Here is a 12,323-nt window from a genome sequence, read left to right on the forward strand (position 1 = left end):
TTTACAGGGTAGGTGGTGTAAAATTATTTTAATAAACATACATGCACCAACGGAAGATAAAGATGATAATAATAAAGATGATTTTTATACAGAGTTAGAACAGGTCTTTGATAAATTTTCTCAGTATGATATGAAAATTCTGTTAGGTGACTGTAATGCACAGATTGGCAAAGAAGAGACATTTAAACCCACGATTGGTAAAGAAAGTCTTCATGAATTAAGTAATGATAATGGTATAAGATTGATTACTTTTGCAACCTCAAAGAATTTAATTGTGAAAAGTACCACTTTTAAACATAAAGATATCCATAAATATACCTGGTCTTCTCCAGATGGTAAAACTCATAATCAGATAGATCATATTCTCATTGATAAGAGAAGGCATACAAGTATAATTGACGTTCGTACACATAGAGGTGCTGACTGTGCCAGTGACCATTATTTAGTAATTGCTAAATTAAGAGAAAGACTCTCAGTGATAAATCATAAGCAACAAAATCTAAAAGTTATAAAATTTGATACAGGAAAGTTTGTTGATGAAAGAATTAAGAAAGATTACCAAATTAAACTGTCAAATAGATTTGATGTTTTGCAGGATTTAAATGATGATGAAAATATAAATGAAACAGACGTAAATAAGAATTGGGAGCACATACGTAATGCAATAGAATCAGCAGCTAAAGAAAGTATAGGATACCATAAACCAAGAAAAAGTAAGCCGTGGTTTGATAATGAATGTCATAATCTAATAGAAATAAGAAATCAGGCTAGACTTAGATGGTTAAATAACTCGGATGATACAAATCTAAGCAATTATAATAGAATAAAGCGAGAAGTTAACCGCACGTTTAGAAGTAAAAAAAGAGATTACTTGAAAAGCAAAATTGACGAAATTGAAACAAACAGCAAAAATAAAAATATCAGAGATTTATATAAAGGTGTAAATGAATTTAGAAAGGGGTGGCAACCTAAAGTAAACTTGATAAAAGATAAAGACGGTGATTTTCTAGCTGACCCAAGCGATATTCTAAATAGATGGAAGAACTACTTTAATGACCTTTTAAATGTCCATGTAGGAGATAAATCAGAGGTAAATGAAGTCCACACAGCAGAACCTTTAGTTCCAGAACCTAACTTGACGGAAGTTAAAGATGCTATTAAAAGGCTAAAGAATAACAAAGCACCTGGCATTGATTTAATACCAGCTGAGTTAATTAAATATGGTGGAAATTCATTAATATGTCAAATTCATAAATTAATTTGTTTAATATGGAATAAAGAAGAAATCCCTCAACAGTGGAAAGAATCCATAATTGTTCCTGTGTTTAAAAAAGGTGATAAAATGAACTGCAATAATTACCGTGGAATTTCTCTACTCTCAACAACATACAAAATATTGTCTAACATTATTTTAACAAGACTAACCCCATATGCTAATGAAATTATAGGTGATTATCAATGTGGATTTAAACGTAACAGATCAACTACAGATCAAATTTTTCACATCAGACAGACACTTGAAAAAAAGTGGGAATATAATCAAAATGTCCATCAGCTATTCATTGATTTCAAAAAAGCATATGATTCGGTCAAAAGAGATAAATTATATAATATATTAGTAGAGTTTGGAATACCTAAGAAGCTTGTTAGTATGATAAAAATATGCACCAGTGAAACAGAAAGTAAAATTCGTGTGGGTAATAATATGTCTGACAAATTTACAATTCATGATGGGTTAAAACAAGGAGATGCATTATCTCCATTGCTCTTTAATTTTGCCTTAGAATATGCTGTAAGGAAGGTAAAAGAAACTAAAGAAGGATTAAAATTAAATGGTGTGACTCAGTTGTTAGCATATGCAGATGATGTAGACTTACTGGGGGATGATGTGAATACAATTAAGAATAATGCTAAAATATTTTTCAAAACTGCTAAAGAGATAGGTTTGGAAGTTAACAAAGAGAAAACTAAATATATGCTTACAGGCCGAAACCAAGTGTTAGGTAATAATCAAAATCTAATTATTGATAACAACTCGTTTGAACCAGTTTCCAAATTCAAATACTTAGGAGTAATATTAACAAATGAAAGTTATATTAAAGAGGAAATAAAAAGTAGGCTTAATTCAGGAAATGCATGTTACTTCTCTCTTCATAAACTTTTGTCTTCTCGTTTAATATCTAAGAAACTAAAAGTTAAAATATACAAAACAGTAATTTTGCCTGTAGTATTATATGGGTGTGAAACTTGGTCCCTTACATTGAAAGAGGAACATAAATTGAGAGTATTTGAAAATAAAATCCTTAGGAAAATCTTTGGACCTAGAAGGGATGAGGAGACAGGTGAGTGGAGAAGGTTACATAATTTAGAACTACATAATTTGTACTCATGTCCAGATATTATTAGAATAATTAAATCAAGAAGACTTAGGTGGGCAGGACATGTGGCACGAATGGGAGAGGAAAGAGGAGTTTACAGGATTCTTGTTGGGAAACCAGATGGTAAGAGACCTGTAGGAAGGCCAAGACGAAGATGGAGGGACAACGTTGAGATGGACCTAAAGGAAATCGGTAGGGATGGAAAAGAGTATATAGAACTTGCTCAAGATAGGAACAGATGGAAGGCCTGTGTTGCTGCAGCCATGAACCTTCGGGTTTAAGAAGGCTAGAGAGTTAGTTAGTTATAAGAAAAAAAATAAAATGGAAGTACAAACCTATCACAATCTGATGTGGTGATTAGGCTGTCCAAATGGTTGCTCGAGAGATCTAAAATTTCCAGCTCCACAACATCCTTGAAAACGCAGTCCAATTGATACACTCGATTGTGAGAAATGTTGAGAGATTTAAGGTATGGGAAATACCTGAGGGCAGAGCCTGGGATGTGGGATATCAGATTGGAGGAAAGATCAAGGATTTTCAACAAGGGCATGTAGTTATTTGAGACTTCATCGAAGCTAGAAATCTGTAATGTAACAAGTATTAGCAAATATGAGAAAAATTACTGAACCTGGATAGTTTTTCACTTCACATGTGTGAATAAGTCACATATTAAAAATTTCATGGTTTTCCAATATATACCCAGTATACCCAGGTCTTGAATGGGGCCGAGAGTCTCTGACACTAAGGGGACTTTCAGAGCACAGTGACGAGTGGCACGTGCTACTTGGAAACAACCTTCAGAAATAAATGTAACCTTTTGTACCTAAGTGACATGACAAGATGCATTTGTCACTTGTCGCTTATGTATCACTCAGACTGGGTTGTTTTCTTAATAACATGCATCATGTTGGTTGGCTATGGATGTGCAATGAATGCTTTTTAACGACTGGAAGTGCCTCCGTCACTTCTCACTTCAGTTTGAAGCTGCCATGTTTCATGTCACTTATCACTTTGATCTGATCTGCCTAAGTCGTGTCTCGTCTTGATTGTACAAAATATCTGTCTCATTCTTGGACTCATCTCGACAAATCTCAAAGGGTCAATTCTCATTCTCATCTCATTTTTTCAAAGGCAGTCTCAGTCTCAACACCATCCCTATGTGGTTTAACAACTACTATGTCTCAACATCTATCATTGTTGTTGATATTTCAGAAACTACCAGGTACACAATGTTAGACTATTTTAGGACATTAACTATCACGATAGCATTATCTATCCACATAGACTGATAATGGATACCACATGTCCTATTAGTATCTCAGATACTGCTAGGCCTGCAACCTAAATAGAGAGCTCCAAATGGGGAGGCTCTAGACATGGATGGGTTCAGTCATAGGCGAGATTTGGCAGGGGCAAGGGGGGGCACTTGCCCCCTCATAATTTTCAGGTTACAAAATTTAAAAATTAAGGATATTTTCCTTAACCTCCTGGGACCTAAGTAGCAAAGAATTGAAGAGTATATTTTATGATTGTGCAATGTAAGTTACTTAGCAAAATAGTTCTGGACTTATTACGGGATGGAAAACTTGTCGATCCTGGCTCCCAATGTCTCAAGTTTGATTATGCCCCCAAAAGTTAAGTCACAAGTTTGATTCTGCCCATTAAAGTTAAATCCCAAGTTTGATTATGCCCCCGAAAGTGAAGTCCCAAGTTTGATTCTGCCCATGAAAGTTAAGTTTCAACTTTGATTCTGCTCCAGAAAGTTAAATCCCAAGTTTGATTATGCCCCCAAAAGTTAAGTCACAAGTTTGATTCTGCCCATTAAAGTTAAGTTTCAACTTTGATTCTGCTCCAGAAAGTTAAATCCCAAGTTTGATTCTACCCCTGAAAGTGAAGTCCCAGGTTTGATTCTGCCCATGAAAGTTAAGTTTCAAGTTTGATTCTGCTCCAAGAAAGTTGAATCCCAAGTTTGATTATGCCTCCGAAAGTTAAGTCACAAGTTTGATTCTGCCCCCCCCCCCCCCAAAAAAAAATTAAGTCCCAAGTTCGATTTTGCCTCTCCAAAGTTAGGGCCCAAGTTACGCCCATGGGTTCAGTATTGTCACATTTTTGCTGTTCCATCTACTCAGCATCTGATCTCTACTTAAAATTGAAGATGGTGAAAGGCAGAAGCACCCACAAATGTACTTTTCCTATAACATGAAAGTAAGTGCTGCAAGACTGCTAAAGCATACAAAATTATTGATTCACAGTTATAAAATTCCAAGAACTTTTTGTGGATAGACCCTGATGGATTGAAAGCCCTACTAAATCAGTAATACTAATTATTTGAAACAAAGTTAAATGGAACTCCTCCATGCAACAGAAGGTTCCTTTTCTTTTGTTAGGCTGCATTATACCATAAGTAACCTAGATTTATATTTTTCATGAGTGGACAGTTGCTGTCATATGTACTCTACTCATATAAAACATTAAAATACTGTACAAGGCAAAATTTATTGTATACAAAATATACACTCAAAACATAACGTTTTCACCCTCTAACAGGGCTTTCTTCAGACAAAGATTTACAATACATTCTACTCATATGTCAATCTGTCTATCTGAATCAGATGTGAATGAAATATATTGCAATATTATTATGTCTGATTGTCATGCAGAAGATCCATGTTTGATTCCTTGGTGGGTGATCTGAGATGATTCTTTCAGAAAATGTCCCTGTATATAGTAGCTCTAGGGCTTGCGTACCACGTAATGAATGGGTACCTGGGGGCAACTCTGTCGAAGTAAAGGCAGCCAGAGCATCAGAATGATGTGATGCTCCTCATCACATCACTTCCACTATGGCTGAGACCCAGAATGTACAGAGCCTTATCTCCATGACAAGGGAGAGATTAGCCCTTCAGTTTTGAAATGTACCCAGCAGAAAGCAAATTGCAGTTAAACATGTGATATAAAAAAATAATATTAATTAAATAATGTAGAAAGCTAGTGGGGGAAAAAACACAAATCAGTTACCCAACAACTTTGTGGCTTGCGAAGTAAATTGAAATTGGCACATTCTATGAAGCACTGCTGAGAAATACAGAAATATTCTTCCAGATCTCATAAATTCTTAACAATGCTTACCTTGTTCAGTGAAAGGTCCATTTCTTCCAAACGTGGAAAGGACATGATTTCGTCGATTGGCAACTTCTCTATCCTGTTTCCATGAACGTTGAGAACCCTCAAACTAAGGGTGCAATCCATCTGCCTTGACATATCCATTACCTGCGTATCTACAAAGAAAATAACAGTAAGTTGAGGGGAAATCCCATTGCTAATTTAAGATCATCTGTATGTATACATAATGCCATAATACACCACCTCTGCGGCTGAGCAAGTTGTGTCTGTTCTCATGAACGAATGTCAGCTTCGAGTCCTGGCATGCGATTCTTTCATCAACGACATTCATCGTCATTGTCATTATTAGCTTAGAGAGACAGAAAAGCAAAACAAGTAATATTACTGAGAGCAGTCATTTTGAACATAATGGCTCATTGGACTTGTGAAGTAACGACACAAGCCCATTTCTAAAATGTGTGTATATTTTAAGTTTTTGTGATTTTCTGCTACAAAGTTGTGATTTTAATTTTAGGGAAGGTAAAAATGTTGGAAATTTGGGCCAAGAAAATTGTTGTACAGGTTTTAATTTGAACTTGGATAACTCGAATTACTCAGTATTTCGAACAGAAATTTATTCCCCTTGAAATCATCTTCAATGATGTGATGCTTTTGTTTAATTCGAATTTTGGATAATTTAAACCTTTTTCATTCACCTTTGGAGTTCATACTTTCATTCTGAGACAGATTCACCTTTTTTTACTCATCTGGTAGATTACTCCTAGTGAGATAAATTTCCCGCATTAAGAACCAGTAGAGAATCCAGCCATTTATTCCAGAAATATCTAGAATATTGCAGAACAACAAAACTGGCCATCTCTTAGATGTCAACTTGACAAGAATATTGACACATCATCTTATGCAAAATACTAACTCCATATATTTATTGTAAAACTTCACTTTTTCTGAAAAACATTTCCTCACTTCGTAGAAATTTTCAGCGAAAAATGCAGGCTCGACCAGGACTCGAACCCGGGTCTCTGGCATACCGTGCCATTGCTCTAACCACTGAGCTACTGAGCTGGCCTGGTCTCCCCTGATTTTTTGCTATCGCCGTTTTACCTGCATGGAATAGTCTCTGCCAGTGGTACCGCAACGGGAATCAGGGGAGACCAGGCTGGTTCGGTAGCTCAGTGGTTAGAGCAATAGCACGGTATGCCAGAGACCCGGGTTCGAGTCCTGGTCGAGCCTGCATTTTCGCTGAAAATTTCTACGTAGTACATCTCCTGTGTGTGCCTAATCTACAATTTCCTCACTTGTTACACTTAACCATTGAATCGAGGAAACTCGAGATGCCTTACCCTGACAAACAGTCAATTCTTCCATTCTTTGCAAAGTGAAATGGGTGAACAAAACATATTATACACACTAGCTATGTCTTGAAATTAAGATTAATGTAACAAATTGAAGAATATACAATAAATGTCATGGTCACATTTGATTTGGTTTCTGAGGACAGAATGTAGAAAATTTACTCAAATTTTGACAAATAATTATGACAGTCAAAATGACCGGATACAGTTATTCTAGGTAGAACAAAACAAAAATTACATCTTGCCAATTGTTAAAATTACTTTCCATAATTTACACTTCTATTGATATTTTGATTTGGTTCACTTTGCTTTGCTTTTTTTGCCACTTTTGGCTAATCACAAAGATGAGGATGAGAGATGATATGATGAATTCATGAAGAGATACTCACAAAGAACACCCATGTTCAGGCTGGGATTTGAACCAGGGTTCCCAGACATTGTAGCATGCTGTGCTCCACTACGGAGACCGATGTCTATTAGTGCTCATTTCAGCTTACTTGCAAAATAAATTACTGAAATTTAATTGCATTTTATTGCATTTTTCGCCTGCCTCTGCGGCTAGGCACATTAAGTAGAGTTTCAACCTCATCACTGAAGGTCTCCGTTTTGAGTCCTCACCTACACATAGATGTTCTTTGTGAGAGTTCCTTCACCTTTCATCATATTATCACTCATTCTGATCTTTATGATTAGCCAAAAATGCCAGAAAAATGAAATAAAATAAACCAAATCAATCAGTCCTCATCATCAAGACTAGTAAATATGGCGCAAAAGTTATGGAAATAAGAAAAATATAGAATTATTTTCCTGTAGTTTACGGTTATTACAAGCATAAGAAAACAGTTTTTCCTTGTGACGTTTCAGGAGAACACACGCTCCTTTCATCAGACATTTGTTTTCATTTTGACTAGAGATTCAGTTATAACAATGGTTAGTAATTTTTTAAACAAAAAGAATCCGTTATATAATGGATGTTGTCAATGTTACAGTGTTGTAATATAGCAACTTAACTGTGAAAAAAGCAGCCTGTTTTATTTTTATTTCAGATTCTTTCAAAATTATGAATCCCAAATATCATCAGGTAATTCAAATTCATCATTGTTTTCACAAAGTCTCTTGATGTTTTCTGTTACATTAAATTTTAAAGATGGTGGCTTACTCCATTTGTGAAAAATAAAACTCCATACTGGATCTATGTTACCATTTTCATTATTTAATTTATTCCAGTGTTCTTCTGCAATGAACGAAGCTTCCCAGACATTCAACTCTGTGTTTCCCGTTAATCTTTTTAAAACTCTTCTCTTTTTAATAAAATGCTTCTCTTTGATGATATGAGTTGACAAACCTGTTCTTGGGTTTAGATTCATAATGTCAAAATCATGTTCGTGCCATCTTATTGCCATTTTCCTTGCTGTTTGTCCCACATAATCCTTTGAACATGAACAACTTGTATTATATATTCCTGTGGTTCCACATCTGGTAGAGAGTTTCTCATTTTGAATTCATTAAATGTACATTCCAAACTTCTTGATGATTTAAAAACAATTTTGAAGCTTCATTCATTGCAGAAGAACACAGGAATAAATTAAATAATGAAAAGTAATATAGATCCAGTATAGAGTTTTCTTTTTCACAAATGGAGTAAGCCAAGTTGCTATATTACAACAATGTAACATTGACAACATCCATTATATAACAGATTATTTTTGTTTAAAAAATTACTAACCATTGTTATAACTGTATCTTTAGTCAAAGAAAGGAGCGTGTATTCTCCTGAAACTTCACAAAGAAAAACTGTTTTATTATGCTTGTAATAACCGTAAACTACAGGAAAATAATTCTATAATGCAAGCAATGGGTACATACAAAAAAAAAATAGGTTTATTGAATTTCCTTTTTCATGCATTACTATATTGGCATGGAATTGTTGAGTCACAATGTGATCAATTTTTCTGTTAGTTAATTTAGCACCCGGAGAACCACGGTAGGGCATCTGACTTCCACCTGGGAGAACCAGGTTCAATTCCCGGGGTGGGTGATCTAAGGTCGGAAATTTTCCAGCCTTGTCCCCACATAAAGCAGCTCTGGGGCTCACCCAGACTCGAATCGTTGAGTACCTGGGGGCAAAACCTAGGGGGTAAAGGTAATCGGAGCATGGTGGTGCTGATCACATGCTGTGTAAAGCACTAATATCTCAGACATACATAATACATCTTTGGATTATTGGGGGTGTACCCCCATTGTTCCTCACACTAACGATACACAGAAACTGAAATAACATACCTATAATAGACTCCAGTCTGTTGTTGGTTATAGAGAGCTCCTCCAGATCACAATAAGCTGGAGATACCAGTGAGTCCAGCGAATGGATTTTGTTATTGTCCAGAAGCAACACGCGAGTCCACCACGGAACAACCTTCGGAACATCAGTCAATCCTGCAACAGAACAGTCAGAACACATCAAAATGCAATGGAACAGTTCCAAACAGTAAATCAGAATATTTTTGTTGTACGCATAAAGTTATTATAAAGATCAACTATGTGACTAACCTTTATTTCTGCAGTCCACCAGTTCTGCAGTTTTATCGCATGTGCAATACTGCGGACAGGTCTTACATGGCAGAAGAAAGAACTCCTTCATCTGTAAGTCTGCCAAACTCATGTTGAACAGCACGTCAGGTTTCCTGCACATTGGACTGAATTGTTTTATGAATGTATAATTTCGATTGTGGTGTAACCAATCCCAAACTTCAAACATTGCACAGTTACACTGCCATGGGTTTCCTGTTGGAAAGACAAGTACAAATTATGTTCTACAGCTCACAGAAACATGCCATTATTTAAAAAGTAATTAGAAAACAATCGCACTTCAATAATATTACTATTCCTTCCAAAAAACTTCCAAGTTGTCTTCATGTTGCTGAGTCAACTCCTAAATGTTGATATTCAGACCACGGATTGAACCTGGGATGACACACACCAGTGTTGTAGTCATGCCAGTGTGTCTACCCAGTACTTTAAATAACCCAAACATACTCTGCCTTACAAAATGACATTAGATGTTCAATTTTTAAAATTGCTTTATTTAATATTAATTTGTTTTGTGTCTATCTAAACGAAGCCTAACATTGCACAATGACTCCTTTGGTGCTTTGCAACAAGTGGAAGACTCTTGAGATGAAACCATGCTACTACACTGTCTTTGGCTTCAAATTCAAATTCGGGAGTGTAATGAAAATTCTGATGGTGTTAGTGCTGTGTGTGGACAAATCCGTGCATGAAGCATGGGTACATTTAAAAGAGTGTTAGAGTGGATTAATGCAACTCATTTTCAAATACTTATTCAACGTTTAGCAAAAATACAACAGGGGGAGAACCCTTCCCTGTAACAACCACGCTGGAATTCTCAAACGTTTGTTATTCTTAAAACTTGTGCAAAGCAGATTTAAGTCTTGAAATCCCAACTCACCTACACCCGCAACCTTTCCACTTTCGCATCTGGCCATCTGTCCCATTTCCATTGTTGTTCCTGGTTGCTGAATAAGGTTTTAATATCCCTTGACAAGAATTAAAATCTGGGACCTCTGCCTTTATAGTAACTACACTACCCAAGTAAAAAGTGGTTGGCCAAATGTTGGGCCAACCGTACTGAAAATGGTTGACCAAATGTAATGACATACCATTGGGCAATGGTAATTTTGGTTGTGATTCCAAGATTGACCCAATGTGTGGTTTTTATGTTGGCCCAACGTACTGAAAACTAAAGTACAGATAGGTTTGTGTTCTGTTACATATAATTTATTGTGAGCCCAAATATAAACTCTAGCACAAATTGTTTGTGTAAAATAAAAACACAGCACTTTCTCATTCATATGGTATGATTGTTTTCAAGGTACCTTCAAGTAGTAGCACAAAAAACTTTCTAGGGTTTACTTTGTTTTCCATCTTTCATGGAATTTAGTCTGCACATAACATTGTTTGTTTTAAATATATGGATCTTGAACTATCTTCACAAGATTTGATTTGATTGATTTAGTTTATTTTACTTCGCGTTTTGCGCCTCTTGGCTAATTTGCGAAGATGGGGATGAGTGATGAAATGATGAAATGGATGAAAATGGACATTCACAAACAACCATACCCGACCGGGATTCGAACCCGGGACCCTTGGCGTCGCAGCGCGATGTGCTAACCACTCGGCCACAGGGTCGGGCTATCTTCACAAGAATACCTGTAAGAATGTTCTTTTTCTGCTACAGCTAAACAAACAATAAGCAATTCTGAGCACAGAGATAGGTTTCATCCATGGCGGCTGACAAAGGACTGGTGAGTGACTACAAGTTAAAAACAGCTTCTACTTTCATAAACAGAATTTATATGTGCTGTGACTGAAATATTCGAAAAGAAACACTGTTACATGTCACTTATATTACACTCTAGAATTAACAGCTTACACTTGAAAGTTGTCTTAACAGGATAAAGTAGTTCTTAAAACTGATTTTGACTCACTTTTCCATGGTTGGGCAAGTGTTGGCAACAACTGTTGGCCCAACGTAAGACCAACTTCAATTTGCCAACCAACGCAAGCCTAACCTCTCCCACGTAAAAACTGCAATTGGTTAAACGATTATGATTACTTGGCCCCCTCTTAAGTCCCATAAAACACATACTTACATAATGCATAGTAACTCTTTAACTATAGGATCAACTATGGGTGAATGTCCTATCTGAAACTTATTCTGTCAACAGCCATGAATCAATTTTGTTCACCACTGAAACATCAAAAATTCTACTTGTAGTAGCCTACAATCTCTAGATTGTGACAGGGGCAACCTAGATACCTTTTTCAGTGTCCCCCTTACTTTTACTTGGCAATATTGCTTAACCATAATTGGTGAACATTCTTACACTCTTAATGCAGAAACATTGTCTTACCATCCAACAAGAGAGATTGTAGTTTGATGCTGCCATACATTTCGATAGGAATAACTTGGAAGTTGTTGCTGCTTAGATCCAGGACCTTCAGGTTAGCAAGATGCTGGAAAATACTTCCGTCAATTCTTTTCAGTGCATTTTGAGCTAAACTTAGATTTTCCAGTGACTCTAATGGTTTCAGAAAACTCCAATCATAAAGCGATGATAAAACATTATGTGATAAATCCAGATGTTTGAGATCCTGTAAAGATAAGAAGAAATATAATATTTCTGACAACCATATGCACTAGAAATTTCGCAACAGGAAATTTATCCAATTGATTCCGAAAGCCAATATGAGTTTTTAGACACACTATTTGAAACTATTTGTCAATTGTAATGAATTGTGTTCAATTGGAATTGTAATGTATTGGTTTCTTTTGGAAAGTATTTTATTGTTTTCAGTAGCCTATATTGCTATATAAAAACATTATTGTTATAAGCAATGAGAAATTCATATCTATACAACTGGAAATGCAATGGAGAAATCATATGTA

The 12,323-nt window shown here is 35.8% G+C and overlaps 1 protein-coding gene across 2 annotated transcripts in view; it reads right to left on the reverse strand.

Annotated features, from left to right (window-relative positions):
• LOC145989798 (uncharacterized) overlaps window positions 1-12,323 on the reverse strand; it is a 185,778-nt gene that overhangs the window by 47,438 nt on the left and 126,017 nt on the right. For both annotated transcript variants that reach the window (XM_083125149.1, XM_083125147.1), the window contains exons 4-8: window positions 11,788-12,028; window positions 9,404-9,637; window positions 9,137-9,289; window positions 5,508-5,656; window positions 2,714-2,961 (exon numbers count right to left, since the gene is read on the reverse strand). In XM_083125149.1, the coding sequence (XP_082981275.1) occupies window positions 2,714-2,961; window positions 5,508-5,656; window positions 9,137-9,289; window positions 9,404-9,637; window positions 11,788-12,028 (1,025 nt within the window). The remainder of the gene's footprint in view (window positions 1-2,713; window positions 2,962-5,507; window positions 5,657-9,136; window positions 9,290-9,403; window positions 9,638-11,787; window positions 12,029-12,323) is intronic.

This window comes from Lepisma saccharinum, chromosome 7, assembly GCF_977018435.1.
Source record: "Lepisma saccharinum chromosome 7, izLepSacc3.1, whole genome shotgun sequence".
NCBI lineage: Eukaryota > Metazoa > Arthropoda > Insecta > Zygentoma > Lepismatidae > Lepisma > Lepisma saccharinum.